Here is an 18,965-nt window from a genome sequence, read left to right as displayed (position 1 = left end):
CAAGTTTTACACTTCCACCTTTTGTCTGTAGTAAATATTATTCTTCAAATAACATACTAAAAAAATTGTGTAGAGAAATTACGACTTATTTTATGTGGAGATTGCAAATGTTATCTGGAAGTTGGTCCATGAAAAAGCAGACTAAAGAAAAATCATAGAAGTAAAAGCCACAGCATATTATTTTTTAGCTCTACAACTTGCTTACACAGCTCTATGGTTCACTGTACTGAAATACCTGAGGACTACAAAAGCACTTATATGAACCTCTGGTCAGGAAAAAAACCCGTGAACTTCCAATTTGCCTTCAGAAAGGATTTGACCTCCTAAATCCTCTTTTGTTGGAGAAAAACACTTCCCATTCTTGGGAAGCATTATTCATATGCAATCAAAATTTATATCTAGAGATCAAAAGGTTGATGTAGCCATTACTTAGACTATAAATTATTACATCAGATTTTGAAGACTATCTTTTTTATTTTTCTAGATGAGAATCACGGTGAGTAAAAACAATAATTTCAAATGAAGTTTTCAGAAGAACAACTTCTCAAAACAAACATTTCAAATTACAATTCATTATAAAAGCCTGATACTTTCAGTACAATATTTTATAAGACTGCACTTTCTTGTACTTGTGGGTAAGAAAATGACTTTTTTTCCTGTTTTTCTTTTTCTGTATTGTTTGTTTTGGGCTGTTTTCCCCTACTATGGAATGTGGATTATGTCAGCAGGAGACCATCTGACCTAATCTGCAACTTTTATTTATAAGCGAGCATATATTTAGTCTGGCAGAAGTTAAGAGTAAGCACTGTCATAATGAGCATTTATGACTTTGTTCGATCTTCTCAAAGTAGGTTTTACTAACCTTTACCAAATATCAGTAAGTTAGAAGATCAAGAACTGAAGAAACTTTGTATTATCAATACCAAAAGCCAGCTTTCAAGGTACAGATCCACCTGGAATTCACTTGGGCAAAAAAAGCTGTGATAAACAGCTGTAAGACTCAGGTCAGTTGCCTGTCAAATATTCACTACTTTTTTCTAGACTACGATCTGTGACAACACAGAGAGGCAAACTGCTCAACATTCTGAAGAAAACCTAACTTGGCACAACTAGAATGGACCACTTTTATACTCAGTTGAAAAATCTGCAGGCAGCCCGTAGCTTCCATTTTATCCCTACTCCAGGGTATGGTAATACCCACTAAAGTGGGAGGCAGCTGGTAAGAGCCAACAGAGTGGTAGATGAACACAACACAGTAACAAATGGAGGCTGAAGCCTGCAGCTGTTAAGTGGTCACATCTAAGTGCTTTCATCAAGAGCTCTGCAGATCCCATTGTCCACAAGACAAATATCCCCACACATTATGCCAATAAATAATCCACCAGAAGCATTGAAAGACTTGATGTATTATTCCTTAAAAATGTTTTTTGATGGTATTTCTCAGTGAATCACACAATATGAGGCTGGACAGTTTAACAAGACAGCATGCCTGGAAATAATCACCATGGTTTAACTCAAATCTTTTTCTTACATAAACTTAAACCTAGACAATGAATATAAAATGCCAACATAATACTGTGAAAACCTAGCTTATGAATACTTAGCTTATGAAGAAAAACTCTAGCTTATGAATCTAATCCTTGTCTTGTATAAAAACCCAGGAACCTTGCCAATAGGAATGTTGGTAAGATACATCAGGCTTGGAAAACAATTTGTTCTACAATGAACTGTAAAAAGGCATAAAAATGTGGATTCAAGTAAGAAGTAATTGTATTGATGCTTAATAAAAGTACAGATTATACATATTCTTATTAGCTTCAAATAAAAAATGAATATATGTACTGAATTACAGACTGATGTCTGACATTAGATTTTCTGAAAGCTTATTAGTTTCTAGACTTGACCTATTATGAGATCTTAAAATTTTAGCTCAGATTTCTACCAACTGTGCACTATTTCTCCTACTGCCCTTTGATTATACAGCATGGACACTATTAAAAGATTTTTGCAGAATGTCAGCAGGATGTATATATATTCTTTCTACAAATATGAATCATTATACAAACTCCAAGCAGGCATTAAGCTCAGCATGTAGCTGTAAGACTACACACAAAATCATGCAGTAACAAAACGTTTTCTTGAAAAGCACACTGGAAAAAAAGCAGGAACCCTGGGTCTCTAAATGCTTGAGGTCTGCCAACATAATTGCCAGTATGCAGACAAGTCAGAGATCCTAATTTAAGTTTTACAATTTTGCTCTGCACGTTATTTTTTTCCAGGCAGCTGGTATCAGATCATACTGAAATCTGTCAGAGTGTTTTGACACACATCAGGCTGTGACAGATTGAAAGAAGAATTGATGCTGGAATAGTACAAAAAGCTGAGAAGTCATTTGGGTCAGCCATTCAGAGGAAGACCCCCAGTGACTCCTGCAAACAGAGAACCCGAGTACCCCTGGTGTGCAATGCTCTGGTATGTCTGACCCCTCTCTGACACAGAAGCTGGGATGCATTGCTCGTGTTCTTACATGATCAAAACAGACATGGCACAGCTGAGTCAACATGTGCAAAGCTTCAGGTGAGTCCAGTGAACTGGCCAATTTACACCTTGTGTCTCCTCTCTCCACTTGTCCCATTCATCTCTTTCCTCACACAAGCAGGAGCTACCTACATTACAGTCCCTTGATCTGGTCAAATTCTATGATGTTTTCATTGTGCTTGTGAGGTATGTATATGTTATAAAACATGCAGGAGGATTTTAAAGAATTAGTATTGTTCAGACCACAGAATGCCATGCTACACTACTAAATACTGCAAAAGCACAAAAACTAAAATATATTGACCTTCAAAAATAAGGGGTTAGGATAGGATTTTAGTAGAGCTGCAGAAGTAGCTAATATTTTGGATATTACTCAACTGAAGCATTAAACTCTCTAGACTGCTACTGAAAATCAATCAAAAGCTGCTTTTGTTAAAAATCTTGCACAGGGTGCTCTTTACCAACCCTGAAATCCAAGCAGGTATAGATTTATTGGATAGCTTAACAAATTTTATACCAAGTTCAGATTTAAAGTACTCACCATCTGGGTCAGAAATCATGTCCAGAAGAGATTTATCCAGAGTGGATTTGCTCATTATTTTTTCCTCATATTCAAAATACACATCCAGCTTTCGACTCTGTTTAAGAGTAAGTGTTAGGGTTAACATCTTAAAATTGTGAAAGAATATTTATTTTCTCTTTCCAGAAGGATGCAGTTTAAGTTAAAAATACAGTTTTAAAAATTTTATTTTTAAATACATTATCAGTAAAAGTAACTAATGCTTGTATTATAATATGCTTTTATTAACTCTCAGAAAGTTGATGTGTATTTAATTATCATATTAAAAAGTGAAAAAGCAAGTTAAGCAAGGGGTGTCTGCTGTGAATATTGAACTGGAAGAGAAGCTTTGTTTTCAAGTATGGCTTTGCAACAGCTGAAAACTACATGCCATCATACACATTGCTATGTTGTAAAAGGAAAAAATAATGGTCAAGTGAATATTATGTCCAGTTTATTCTGAACTTCCAGGCCCCTAGACCACATGACAATTATTCAATGCAGATAAATATGGGAAATTCCTTTATACACTAAGGCATCATCCCGAAGAAACGTTGGCAACTGCCAGCTTGGGCTGGTACGGAAATTCTACCTCAGATCAAAGGCTTGCCATAATTCACTCACACCAAGATGGAGAAGTTTATAATTAGATTATCTTGCTGACACTGGAAAAGAAGTCTCTCATTATACAATGACACATCTAGATGTTGTGAAAATCCTTTTTGGGGAGGATGGCACAGGGACTACACAAAATTATTGAGGCAAAAGCTTTATGGAAGACATCACATGGCCATGCAAGTAATGACTGCATTGCAGCAAATCTGCACAAACAGACAAGCTCTGCCCTTATTGATCATGATCTTACAAGCTAAAAATAGAAAAATGCACTCCAGAACTTATTTTAAAACATTCCTTTACAATGCAGATCATTATGTGTGTTTGAACATTAAAATGTAGCATCACAACCAATGTTAGAGCTGCTCAGCTTACAAAACCTTAGTATGTGGTAACTAACTAAATCCTGATGTTTGAACACATTCAGCCATGTATTGGCTCCAACAGGAGATTGGCAGAGTGGATCTCCATCTTGCTGCTTTGGAAGTGTGTCAGGTCCACACCATTGCTGCTGTGAGACTGAAATGATATTGCCAGAGAGAGCAAGAGTCACCTTGCTTTTCTTGGATTAAATGATTTGAGAAATTTTGCCTCATAATGCCAAAGCATTTAAAACTGCTATGGCATATTTTATTCAGTGCAGTAGTAGTTCTAATGACAGGACATAAAAACTTTAGAAGTCTGGGTCTGGTTTTCACATATTTCTGAATTCTACTAAAATTATGCCTGAGATCACAAATAAGAAATTAATTTCAAAAAAGTTATTTTACCACCTCTCTAAAAAAAAAAGGTATTTCTCTAGTGTAAGGCTATCAGGATATTTCACCTTCTGAGTACTGTAAGTTCCTCAAAAAAAGAGCTAGAGAAGAGAAAGCAAAGTAAAAAAGATATGAATTACACGAATATTTTTATATTGAAAGCATATGGTGATTAGCTTATGATGCAGGTAGCTATACAAAGCTTCAATTCCTCAGTTGCCACTTACTGAACTCCTTGAGAAGAGCATTTACTTGCAAAGCAACAACTTAAAGTTTTTGTGGATGCTTGCAATTATAGCTTATAAAGTAAATTACCATGAAGAGCACTCAGAGATGACCCCTGCTACTTTTAGGGGCAGAAGAATGTCTTCTATGACTATGACTACATAGAGGATGCATGAAATGAGGGAAAAAAAAAGGACTAGAGCTTCTTTCAAGCTATATTTACCTTGAGTTTATGTTAAAGAGCAGTATGAAGTCTGACTAGAACCCAGCTACCAGCCTTTTTCCAAGACCTTACATCACATGCAATTTGGTATCTGGTAAACCATGTGAGACCTCAATTCTAGAGCGCCTTGGAGATTTTCTGCGTTACAGTTTCCTTAAATCTCTCTATAGACATAAAGCAATTGCAAAGAAACTAATACAAATTTTTAAGTATTTCCATTACATTCACTTGCTCTTTGTATTTCATCTACATCAGTATCTTGTTATGTGAGGCTAAATTCAATGTTTTTAAGTTTAAAATATTTTTCCCCGACAAAAGGCATCCAATAAAAAAGGGATTGTCTTTAAATGTGGAAACTTGATCTTATAAAGTTAAATATATTACTGTTGAATTTGGCAAAGCCCATATTATCTTAGCTGGTGATCTGTTTACGAGAAATTTATTCAGATGGCATGTAAAAATGTACAACATAAAAAGATTCACTGATTCTCTGTATTTGTTTACAGATCAACTTCTAAATAAAATTTCGTAATTCAAACATCAATTTCAATTTTAAGAACAGACTGACAATTGTTAACTTACTTGGAGCACAGCCTAGGTAAAATTCTTCTCAGCCATGTGCAACTTTATGACTGTTTGACTATGGCTGCTGAACAAAACAGATTACCAGCAGCAAAGAAAATTCACTGTTTGCATATATGGGCTATACTTTGAGCCTAAACTGAAACATTAATGATACATGTACACTCACTCCCTTCAAAAATTTTGCAGAATTACTTCTGAAGTGTGAACTCAGCACTCTTTGGGGGAAAACCCCCCAACTGAAAATCCCAAAACTTCAGGTCCATGTTTTTTTTCCTATCCACTAATTTTTCCATCCACAATAGGGACATCAGAGGTAAGCAGCAATGTAAAACTTTTGAGTTTACACGTCTGTCTGACGTGATAAACTAAAGGGATGGATCAACGTGGTAAGCCTATTCAGCTGCTTCTTCATTAGATAACTAATGAAAGTTACTAGCAAAGATCTAATTAGGGCAATATTTTTCTGATACTGGTTTGCTAGGAATTGGATGGACACCTAATCAAATTTCATATGGTTACTGAATAGCCTTAAACACTACTAGTTACCTTTTGATAGATATCCCAGATATGCCACATCAATGAGACAGTTCTCGAAGAGCCAACTTGTCTAAGAGGTGCTGATAAGAAGCAGATGTCCCATTTAATTTAAATAAGTACAATTTTGCTCACTCAATGGCAAACTCACAGGCATGCCAAGAGAAAAAGCTGGGGAATAGGAGCTAAACAATCCTGTAGATTCAATAAAAAACACAGCAAAGAATATGCTCTTATGGGTGCCAAACTGGCAAGCAATGTGAAGAAAATCAATAATAATAGAAAATAATAAAATAAAGATGCATTTGCTTTTACAGTTATTCCTTTTCTGCCTCCTGCTCTTGACTTTCTATTATGACATCTTGTTCCACACCAATCTCATTCAAGAGACCTTTCTGGCTCTGGCTGCCCTTTCAGAAACAGGATCCTACATTGCAGTTAAAGTGCCACACTTCAGCTTGGTTTTTAAAAAAATATATTTGTGAAAGTTTTCAACTTATCATCTTTAGAAATAGGCTGTTCGTAAGCCAAAACTTATTTTAGGGAAAATTACTGAAGTGCATGGGAAAGTCTACTTGAGCACTGTACTCCAAAATGAACACAATTCTTTTTAAAGCAAGTAAGTGGAGGCAGGACCCATTAAAATCTCTTAGAGGGTAATTTTTGTAGAGACTTGCTGGAAGCTCTTCTATCCTCTTTACACTACAAAAGTTCTTAATTTTAGAGAGAGAGAATATGCAGAAGAGAGAAGACATTTTCTAAGAAACTATCTGAGATCCTTTTTAAAGATGTTGACAGAGAAAGACCAGAAATAACTGCCTCCAGAATGAGGGAGGTTGGTCAGGTAATCATAGTGTGCTGCTATGGAGAGGAAGAGAAACTCTGCAAGAAGGCTGGGAGTGGTTGACACAGCCAATTCCTTTTCACTGAACTGCATAGAATGATGACTGGAAGGTCACTGTAACTGAGCTCAGAAAAAGGTGTTGTTACTAGAAGGTTAATGAATTATCAGTTCTGAACTACAGAAAACAGCCTGGCCCACTATGATGTACATATTTCACAAACACATACCATTTCACAGGGTGTAAGACCAAAATGTAACCTTACTTAAAATAGTGGAATTCCTTTAAAAATATGAATTTGAAAAGTTGAAAGGCTATTGTCAATCCCAATTAAGGGGATCCCAATTAAGAGATCATTCAAAGTATCAAACCTTGAGATCAAGCAGAAATAGAGATACATAATAAAACCATGTAGGAATTTTAAAAATAACCTAAGCCAAATACAAGTAATTTAATAATACATATAAATTTATACAAATAATTTAACAATACATATAAAAACCTGCCACTTAAATTCACATCTGTAGAATTCTAGCAAGAGATTATCTAATCTACCCCCCAACCACCATTTTACAAAAGTATATGTGTGCATCTTTTTATATTTATGATTTAACATACATCAGTAATTCTACTAATATTATAATGACATGCAAAGATATGCATTACTTGAAACTTTAAAGCAGCTACATAGGCAACTCTAGCTCTAAATCTGTTATCTATTGGGTCCAGACCTTCAGTCACCAGCTTCAGCAGAGGAAAAAACCAATAAATGCAAAACAAGGATGTATTTGTTCTAAGCACTGACAATAAATACTTGATGGTTAGTTTCATGAAAAAGTGATGCATACTTTCCATTATTTCACTAAATCTTAAGCCAAAAAACTGCCAGGACCCGTAAGTATGTGATTAATTTCTGGTTTCCTCTTGCTGTGTCTTAGAAAATGATCCAAGAGAATGTGGAAAGCAGCTGTAAACTGAACATTAAAGTATAACCACAAGAAAAATTTAGTTCATTTAGTATATCCAAAGCAGGTCTTGTTGCATTCTTTGCATAGAACCTTATACATATAGTGATGAAAAATGCTCAAATAATTAATATAGTAAAATCCCATAATGGATAATGCAAATAGTCTATTTTAAAGTGAATGCATTTCTTGATTATTTTAGAAGTGAAAATACAGTAACCTGAAGAAGAGCATGGCGCCCCACTAGCTCCTCATGACCTTAGCACTTACTTGCAAAAAAGAATCAGCCTTATCCTTATCTGATTTCATTATGTAACTGTGTATAAATCCTCTTATTCACAGAGTCAATGTCTCATCAGAATTTCTTTTAAAAGTACTGGATGAGACACTGTCCTTTTTGAGAGTATTTTTGAGGAATCCATTAGGTAGCATAATGTCCTGTCTACTAAAATTCCACAACTCAAGATTGAAAGATACTTTTTCTACCACTGGAGGGTGAAAAGAGAGGAGAAAATGGTCAGGAGAAAGCAGCTGGAATAAACTTTACATTGATTCAGTTAAAAAGCTTTACCATAAGCAAATATCAATAGAAAAAATGCATCCATCTGCATTAGTTTAAGACAGTTTCCTAAATATCTGGAGATGAACTGATGCTTTTTAAACCAAGAGAAAAGATGATGGAGATGTACATATCAATATATTGAAGAAACTGCATGGCCATTTGTCTCACAATTTTCTTTGACATTTATACAATAGGAAGGTAAAGAGCCTGAGCACTTTGCAGTACCAGAATTAAGAATGGTGGAGGAATGGATCACCACTCCTAGGGCACTCCCTAATAGCATCTTCCCTATCAGAGCAGTAAGCCAGATTGCTTGAATGCCCAGATAAGGCAATTCCTTCCACCTCTAGGTAATCAAGTGTGTTGCTATCATTTAATGCATCTGACTCCAGGTCACTGCCAATAGGATACTGGAAAGCCAAACTGATGTTACTGCCATTCTACATCTTGCTCTGAAACTTGTTTTCCAACCAACAAATCATATATAAAATACTACTGCTCTAGGCCTGCCATTATCATGCCAGTATCTTTCCTGGAAAAGTGAATTTGGAGTCAAGGGATCAAAATATTGATATTGTTGACTTCAATTTTTTTCAGTGGTATTAAAGTACTGCTTTTAAATTGTCAGATATGAAAATTGACATATCTAATAGTGTAAAAGCCCATATAGTAGCCCCTACAGTAATGACCTAAGTGCAGGCCCTTACCTCTTCTCCAACTTTATAAATTTGCAAATGAATTTATCAATTTAATTGCAGAATTAATCCTTTATTCATATGGAGTACTTAAAAAAATCAGTAGCAATAATAACTGAGGACAGATCTTACATTCTTTACAAATGTTAAAGCTAGCTTCAAAACACATTGCCTTCCAAGAATTTTAAGTAGCTTGGGGTAAAACTCTCTAATTACTGATTTTCAGTGAGACTTGGTGTTTGAAACACCTTCCAAAACTGAAAAGAATTTCAGCGTTTCTGAAAGCCTCATCTACAATTTCTGTTTTCTTGCTGTGAAAACAAATCCATTTTCCAAGTTATCCTGGCAGTAACCAGGGCCTTCACTTGACATGAATCCCTCTGCAAGGTCTCTGACAAAGGCAGCAGACTTAAAACAGGAAAGACAAACTCCCTTGTGAAGTTCTTAAATTGTGCAGAAGACATCTAACACAGACCCTGCTGGAAAGACCACTTCAGTAAGTTGCATCATTATTGCCACATCTCTGGGTATCAGTTTTGCTGGTGAGCAGTCAACAGTGCCCTTCTGACAAACACATACAGAACAGAAGATTGCTTAGACTGAAGTCATGAATTGCCATGATACATCTCTAAAATAAACAAAACACTACCATCATAAACTTATTTTTTTAAACACTTCAACCCAACACTTGTGGCCACCATTAAAAAAAAGAGACTATACTAGTAAATTCTGATAAGAAAATAACTGGTGTTCTTTGCTTTCCATGCAGAGGCATTCAGAATTCATTCTCTCTCACCCTTCAACACTAAGTAATGCTACACAGTGAATTCTGAAAGAGTAGTACCATTGAGAAGGCTCATTTTTTTATCTTCACTGCCTCAAATATATCCCTAAAGTTAAGGAGTACTACTGACAGAAAACTCAAGTTAGAGAGCAATTGTACCTTTATGTGCTCCAAAACGGCTGTTGCAACATTTGTATGAAGATCAATGAGCCTCTTCTTTTCCAGAAGTTCTGGAAGAGAGCTGAAGAGATTAAATACAAACTAACCTGCTGATTTGCACTGTTAGTGGAATTGTGCACTATATACAGTAGGCACTAAAACATTTATGGAATAATAGAAAAGTCTGGGTTGGAAAGGACCTTTAAAAGCTATTAAAATCTAAAATTACAGAATAGGGTTGGAACTAAAAAATGACAACATATTGATGTAATGATTCTCATAATGATACCTGAAGAACAGGATTTCACTATTTTTTTTTAATGAAAGAATGCAGAGGTTGGGGATTTTGGTGGAAGAGTGCAAGCAAATCTATCATGCACTTAGATTATTTGTCTTTGCTGAGAAAAGACTCCAAAGTCAAACACATTGTGGAAGTTACATATGCAAGCACTGGTTTAGGACACTGCATTTAACTTTATCAGAATTATAAAGCATTTAAAAATATTATAGAGCTGAACAGCCTCCATTTAAAGATATTTATTTCAAAGAATACTAAAAGTACAATAACAAAAAAAATAGAAATGGTTCACAGATAATTAAACAACAATAATGCATTATTGACTACTTACCTGACAGCTGAAGTTAGCTTAGCTGTATTATCTGAAAGCATACTTATTGCTCCTTCATCCTCCCCTTCAATGCCCTGGGTTTTGAGGAAAGGTTTGAAAAGAGGAATAAAAATAGTCATAATAAATACAAATATCATACATGCAGATAAAGTCAGTACATTTAGAATCTATTTTCTCATAATGGTATTAATGTCTGGATTGTGTTGTTCAGTTAGTATGGAAGTTATATAATTGCAACACCAATGAACAAGAAATGGAAACTTCTCATGAAATATGGTACTTATAGTCCTATTTTAAAGATCATATCATGCCTAAAATTCAGCATGCAATTTGAATTTTTGTCCATGGGACGACATGGGTGGGCTAGGCTTCTCTACAAGCCCTATTATGTGTTTTATTACATAAAACACATACAGGTGATAAAACTTACCATGATACTTTTAAGTCTTTTGACTTCATCTTCTTGGGCTCTGTAAGATTCCAGTTCTTGCTGAACAGACTCGGCCACCTCTGGAAAAGGACTAATGCAATAGTCTGCATTAAGCTCAGTTAAATCAACAAACTGAAATACTAGAACCAGACAATAAAAACCTTTTTGGAAATAACAATACATAAATCATGCAGCAGAATCAAATCAGTGAAAATAATGACATCTTGATATAATGTAGATTTACTTTAACTTTCTTACTGTAGGTTTACTTTAACTTTCTAAGATATATTCACTGCTTTCAATAATTTTATGTAGTTTTGGTAAGAACAATTTGAGCTCTGTAACAAAGAAATAACAGTTATCATGGACAATGAATACTGGCAAAGATCATTCCTTATGTGGTGGTTTGACCCTGGTTGCATGCCAATTGCTCACCAAGTGACTCTATCACTTCTCTCCTCAGCAAGACAGGGGAGAAAGCAAGGTGGAAAAAACCCCAAAGTCATGGGTCAAGATACAGGTGGTTGAAAAAAGGAAAGCTTATGTGTGAAAGCAAAGGAAAATGAAAGGTTTTATTCTCTACTTCCCACCAACAGATGATGCCTGGCCATTTCCCAGGAAGCAGAGCTTCAGTAGGCAGAGCAGCTGCTCCAGAAGAAAAACATTTTAAAAAATCCCATTGAACACTGCACACTTCTCCTTTCTCTTGGCTTTTACTGCTGAACAGTGGAATGGAATGGATGGTACAGTATGGTATGGAAAGGTATGGAGTATCTCTTTGGTCACTTTGGGTGAGCTGTCCTGGCTATGCCCCCTCTGAAGACCTTGCCCACCCTCAGCCTGCTGGTGGGGAGGAATGTTGGGGAGACAGTGCTGATGCTGTGGGAGCACTGCCCAGCAGTAGCCAAAACACTGGTGTGTTATTGACACCTTTCCAGTCACCAATGCAAAGCACAGCACTGTGAGGGCTGCTGAGGGGAATGAAGTTCATCTCAGCCAGACCCAATCCAACTTAAAAAGAAAAGCCTGCAAGCTAGAAAAGATTTTCAAAGAAGCTTAAAACAGAACTGCCATATATGAAGAATACTTAGAGTTTATATTGACTAAATTAATATAAACTGTATACCTTTACAGCTTACCTGCCCTTATGCTTTTGCCAGAATTTATCAGATGTAGTTAAATCATAGGACTTCTTATTTTTTTTCTTAGGTCTTGCACCTGCTGGAGTGCTTTCTGTTCCTGCTGATTCTTCCAAGTTAACTCTATTCAAATGGAAATCCTACAATAAAGAAGAATCTTATGTAAATATTTGACAATTTAATTGTTTATTCAGTCTTTTATACTCAACAAAATATTTTCTAGAATATTTTCTAAAAAAATATAAACACAGTTATTTATCAGAACTTCATAAGAAGTCAGGAAACAGTTTACTAGTTAACTAGATAATAATAACAGCAATACAGGGACTTTAAAATTACTCACAGTTCCTGAACTGTGATCAGTTCAATACTAAACAAGGCAATGAATGTTATGCAAAGACATTTGATTATCTCATATGCAAGCACTCTTCTGACACTGAACTTTGAACAGTGTTTTCTGCATAGAAAATGAGTTATTTAGCAAGGACTGTGCTCTAGCAACTCCCCAAAACTTCGAAGTAGAAAAGTATCTATGCTGCAGACAAAAAGTGTTTCTAAATCTGTTCACTTACATAGCTACAACATATGTATCAAAGCTGCCAAGAAGCCGATGACATCAGCAACAGGATTACTCACTAAGAGGACTACTTAGCCACACCTTCACAGCTCTTTCCCTAATTTTTTGAGCACTAGTAAAATAGTGAATGCATGACAAAGCAAAACTTTGCAACAAAGCTGCTATTTTTCCATATAGTTTTTCTTCTTTCAGAGATGCATGAACATAGTAACTACACTGCTTGGCTAGAGGACACAATTCTGCTCACATCACCAACTGCTCCCTGTGGGTCTTCTGGTTCTTTGCCCCACTGCCAAAGACTGCCCTGAAGCTTACCTATTCTCTCTGGTTTTCAACAAAGAGTATTAACAAGTATTCCACTTGCTGACTTTGTCCTAGCTCTTTTCAAGGACACTTAAAACTTCAAAGGTGCTCTTTACTTGAGAAATAATGATAGAGTGAAATCTTCAACTACACAGAATCTGTTATGAACCTTTTAGAATAGGTATTTTTTCCAGAAATAAAACATCACTTTATTAGTTTCATTTTAAAGTATACAGAAATGGATCACTGTGAGTGAAACTGTCAAATAAAGTTTTAAAATGTTTCTAGTTAAACCCTGGCAGGGACTTAAAATACTTCAAATGATCCATCCCAGAATAGAAACAGAACCAAGTAGCTACTCAAAGGAAACACATAGAGTTGATGAGCACAAACCTCATCTTACAAGAGGTGTTTTATGTTTCAGCAAAAAATAGTACATTTCAAGGACACATATTTGATAAAAACTTGAAGAGAAAAACATTAATTTTATAATTTTACAATTATAGCCAAATTATATTTAGCTACAATTTTTAATGGAGATATATATTTTGGATCATTTTAACTCATCAGTGACCTGCGTTTTCAAGTTAGTTTTGGCATTTACAAGTTTTCCTAAAATAATTCTTATTGATTAGTGTTCTTCTTTTCAACCCCCAATTTTGCCCTTATAAGGCTTTCTAACCATGCCTCCATGCCTCTAACTATTTTTCTGTATCCATTGATGAAAGGATTTTTATTCATAAATATAAATCCCTTCATGTAAGCATGTTTCTGTGTAGAAACAGGATGGTTATGATCTCAATGGATGCAGCACTCAACTTCGTGCCTGGGTAGTTCAACACTGCACAGCATTCCTGGACTATTGTAACTGAGACCTTAAACAAAACCCACTCTGTTTGAAAGCACAGTTTACATAATCAACATCTTGGTAACAATTTCATGGTTACAATTTATGGCATCTTAGAAGACTACTGCAGTTATTTCATGGAATATTATGCTCAGTATGGGAAGAGTTTGGCAAGCTTGCCTTCAAGGTAACTTGACTAGTTTTGAAATAAAACTTTTGCCCTTGTCATGGAACCACAGACCCCTTGGTTACAATTTCAAGAAAAAAATCCCTAATCTGTGCACTTTTAAGATACAACATTTAACAGGTTAGTCCAGAGAAACTACAGAACTCTACTGATGCAGTAGAGATCCAATATCACTGAGTAAGTCTTCCAGGGTTACTCCAATACCCCACCAGATTTGTAGCAGTAGCTGTCCTCAGCTTCCAGTACATCTTTGATCACTGCATCTTGATGAACTCAAGTCCTATCCCAACTCATGCTTGAGAGCACCCAACACTAATTTAAAAAGAAACTTGTAGAAATTCACTACTTCTATCTGCAAGTCTCTAGCCAGTTCAACACTTACTGGAGAAAACCTGGTGCAAACTGTGGTTTTTTCAGATACCCCTTTCCTAAAGAAACTAGGGCAAAATTGTTATTTGCAGAAAGCACTCTTAATTTTAATAGGACAGGATTTGTGATAATGAATTAATAACATAAAAGAAAATTTACAAGTGCCCTAAAACATTATATTAGTGCTGAAATATTTTCATCATAGCAACACAAGTTTCTGGACACTATGGATGACTATACAGTTCACCATCAACTTTGTATATCAACAAATATGTGCATATTTCATGTATGCCTGTAACAGTCTCAATAATAAATCTAAAATAATTCTGAAAGACAGATATTGAAATTATTTTCACAGTAACTGTCAGCACATAAAAAAGCTTCAGATACTAATTACTCTTACTCTTTTTTTTAAAATTATTTACTCCACACCTATACACAAAATGCACAAATCTCAGGTAAACAGAATGAGCTATCATTCAAGTACATTTCTACTACTGGTTTTATAAAATAAACTTGAGGAAATAAAGGCAGCTTAAGGTTATCTAAATTAAAAAAAATTTTAAAAAATCTGTTTTAGATTCCTTTCAGTAGGACTGTACACCACTCTGCACTGAACACCTACACCACCTTGTGGAGAAAAACAGGAAAAAGTATTTTTAGAAGTTCAAGCTAAAACCAAAACTGGTTTAAAAACACATAAAAAGCATTTCTTTTTCAAAACTGAATTGCACTTAATGGAGTCTGGATATCACATAACCTACAGATCATGAGCTACTGAAAAAAAAGCTGGGATTGCTGAATTAGCGATCTTCTGATGATACCAAGATTTCAACTTTTAAAATATTTGAGAAATTATTGCTAAATAAACCTTCCAGAGAAAATCTTCCAAGTTGTTCTTTATTAAAACAATAAAACAGACAAAACAGATTTTGGATTAAGAGAGAATCTGATAATAAGTTTTAACAACAAACTGAGCGAAAAAATAGTTTTGGTAACAAAATCAGATTTATCCTTACCAGAACATCATGCACTAAAGCTTGGTATGTCCAAGTATGATGTAGAGGAGTTGCTAAATCTATGTTTCTGTCAACAAGGACTAATAAGGGCCTTTGGAAGCTGAAAAGATGACACTGTGTTAGTACTTCTTTAAACATGGTTAAAGCACCCCACTAACATCCTGAGTGATATCAGCCACTTACATATCTATGTCAAGATAAAAGCAAAACTGCCTACTGCTGAGCTCCTCCAGCCTTCCCAAAAATAACTGGGGCTGATCACTATGATAAATTCCATTAATCAAATCTTAGTAATGATAAAGAGATTATTTTATACTTAGTGAAATTACCAATATAAAAATATTGAGCAGAAGTTGAAACACTGACTTTTTAGGTATTAACTAACACATCTTTGTGTGGATATATGTTTGAGCTCCAAAAAACTGTTTCAGTGGGTACTATTTGACCTTAATCCCCATTATGATCCTCAAATATAGAATCTCACTTCCAAGGGTTTCTAATTTCATTTTGCTCTTTGCTTGTATATAAAGTCCATACAAAAATAAATAATGAACTTCTCAGCTGCACTGTGGTAATTCCATCAATACCCAATTTTGTAAAAATTGTAAAAAATGCAGTCATGCCTAAAGGTCTTGGGCTATGGCTACATGAAAAGCTTATAGTGAAGACAGGAAGACTGTGAGCTGACAGAACATTATAATAAGCATTTCTCTTAAGCACATAATACCTACAACATGCAGTTGAAGTGCATCTGAACAGAGAAAAAGCATTTAAATTCCATGCTCTGGATTTCCTTGCAGTAAGTATATTCACTTAAATGTATAATCTCAAAAGCCTTAGCTGATTCTGAAAAACTAAAGTAAAGATCTGAAGCCATTCAACTGGTTAAAGTTTCCTGTGTTTGCTTTACCTTGCATTTTAATTTTGAGGGCAATGATGCTACACTATCAGGAACAAAAGCCATGCCTCTGAAGGAAAAGCAGTGCTTACAATGCAGTTCCCATGAAAATTAAGAAACTGGTATTTCACAACTATTCTCTCTCCTTTCAAGCTCATTCCTTTTGCCAATGTTGATGTTTTTGTGCCTTTTATCCAAGCCTTGATTTTAATTTGAGATAAAAGTATGATGACTGTTTTATACTCAGTTAGCAGACTGTAAGTTTCCTTCAGCTATGGTCTTGCCAATACCTCTCCTCCTTTTCATGAACAGTAGAGGCTCTCATAACACACCTTCCTAAGGCAACCTGTGGAGTTTTCACCTGTCTGGAGGCAACAGTGTACAGGGATGCTACTGAGAACACATTATCAGATGCTTACAAGCATCCACAAAGGACTCAAATGGTCATGGCTTAACAGACCTTAATTATCCAGGTGGTAGTCCTCAAGCAGTGTTCTCTGATCAAGACAGGGATCAGCTGGGAAACACTTGCTTTTGATATAACTAAACTGGTAGTAGTGTTCACAAGCAAGAAGATGGGTCTGTCTCTCTTTTTGAGGACTTCAGAGCTATGTTCAGACATCCAACTGCATTTCATAGCCCTGTAAACAGAGTGTATTTACAGAAGTTTGGCTCCTGCTGGGTTTAGAGGCTGAACAAAATTAACTGTTTCATAACATAACTGACTTACTGTGCTAGGGCCATATTCTTAATAGTTTTAGAAGTTTTTAAATGGGTTATGCTGTGGGATTGGAAAACTCCCTTGAAGTATGTAAATTCTATTAATATAGAATTTGAACTAAATTCTTGTAATTACAGTTTTCAGTACAGTGGTGATTTACCCAGACAACTGAAATATGAAAAATAAAATGACTAACACAATACCTGAATTGGCCAGCTCCAAGTGTATCACCTGTAAAAAGACTGTTTCTGGCATCTCTTAGATTCTCTCTGAGCTTCTTATCCAGTTTCTGAGGATGGAAAAAACAAAGCCACTTTTAACAAACCAATGGTTTCCTAACCTCTTTACATGATCGACATTAAAAGATGTATTGTGCTGTTTTTGTAGCTTATAAATGTCTTAAATGCAGGAAGACTAGGTCCAGTGTACATGGGAAATAAAGAAATCTTACATCAATTTTGTCCCTCCAGCATTTCTATCTATGTCCAGGACTACACTGAAGATGTTTCCTTTATGTCTACTAATCTCATTCCAATTAGCACCCATTCCCTAAACATGCAAGTAAAAAATACCAGTAGGAAGCATCAAGAGGGAACCACAGTAGAAGAAGCAAACTGGGCTGGCAGACACTACCATACAATTGTTTCATAAAAGTGAGATTATCCTCAATATGAGTGCATGCACGCTCAATGCTTTAATCAGTATTACCCTTTCACTGACAAAGAAAATGCGAAGAAGATGGAAGAAATTAACCCCAGTGACTCCTAATGAAGACAGTTCTGTAGAGGTTGTTAATTGTGATTTAGTTTGGTCATTCCATTCCTATTTGATGATCAAGTTCAATGTCAGTTTAATTTGCTATACTAAAAATGTCTTGTACTTGCAGGGTTTCCCAGTAAGACAGATCAACATTTCTTACTGATACACACAGAGGAACACAGGTCCAACAGCCACTTTTTAAGTTGTAGATACAGCTTAATTATAACGCATATTAGAAAATCTTGATAAACTCTAGATTAGTAATAATTATTTATATTTAAGTTTCCCATTATCTGATTCCCTAACATTACAGTTTCTACAGAAGTTCTGTGGAACTGAAATCAGAAAGGAAAGTGAATGTATCTCTTTTCCAGTTTTTTTCTTTCATAAGGAGAAGGATACAGTGACACTAGATCTCTGTCTAGTACTGAGAAAAGTGAAAGTGATGTTTGGAAAGTTGTAAAGCAATGATAGGTGTTTAGAAAAACAGTTCTTACCACTGCCACCATTTCAGCTGCAGTTCCTCTTGAGCATCTGATTATAGGTATAGCGCCTAATAAAAGATACATTGACTTCTACATGCATTGCCATTTTCAGATTCTGTATTACATTACTTTTTATAAACAACTTCAACTAACATTCTGAGATTAAATACAAACTTACATTAAACTTTTCTCTTGCAGTCTTTATCTATGAAATGAAAAATACTATACAGAAATATTAAATAAAGTTTTACAGAAGTGAATACCCCATATAACAATTTACGAGAAATAGAGTCTATATTAGAAAAAAAGCTCATCCACTGTTGGAGGGGACAAACTATCTCATGCAGATGCATTAGAAGTTATTTTCAAAAGATTAGAAGTCCCTTGAACACAATAATAAGTATTATACCACCACAATGTATCCATTACTACTCACTGCTATGTTCAGGACTATCTATCTATGGTAATGCTATTTTCAAAAGCACATTTTCCATTGGCTTTCAGGTTTCAAAACATTTAGCTACAGTGTCTCACTTATCTATACAAATATGAAAATTC

General features: G+C 35.2%; 1 protein-coding gene across 1 annotated transcript in view; it reads right to left on the bottom strand.

The window, feature by feature from the left end:
* SCFD1 (sec1 family domain containing 1) overlaps positions 1-18,965 on the bottom strand; it is a 49,839-nt gene that overhangs the window by 17,232 nt on the left and 13,642 nt on the right. Inside the window, exons 8-15 of the mRNA XM_054275406.1 lie at positions 18,420-18,475; positions 17,367-17,452; positions 15,545-15,644; positions 12,243-12,382; positions 11,104-11,194; positions 10,674-10,747; positions 10,045-10,126; positions 3,080-3,176 (exon numbers count right to left, since the gene is read on the bottom strand). Of these exons, the coding sequence (XP_054131381.1) occupies positions 3,080-3,176; positions 10,045-10,126; positions 10,674-10,747; positions 11,104-11,194; positions 12,243-12,382; positions 15,545-15,644; positions 17,367-17,452; positions 18,420-18,475 (726 nt within the window). The remainder of the gene's footprint in view (positions 1-3,079; positions 3,177-10,044; positions 10,127-10,673; positions 10,748-11,103; positions 11,195-12,242; positions 12,383-15,544; positions 15,645-17,366; positions 17,453-18,419; positions 18,476-18,965) is intronic.

The sequence above is a fragment of the Melozone crissalis genome, unplaced genomic scaffold (genome assembly GCF_028551555.1).
Source record: "Melozone crissalis strain CALT ecotype California unplaced genomic scaffold, PUWL_Pcris_2 ptg000018l_1, whole genome shotgun sequence".
NCBI classification, from domain to species: domain Eukaryota; kingdom Metazoa; phylum Chordata; class Aves; order Passeriformes; family Passerellidae; genus Melozone; species Melozone crissalis.
The sequence above is the reverse complement of the archived record's forward strand: the minus strand, read 5'-3'. Positions and strand labels throughout refer to the sequence as shown.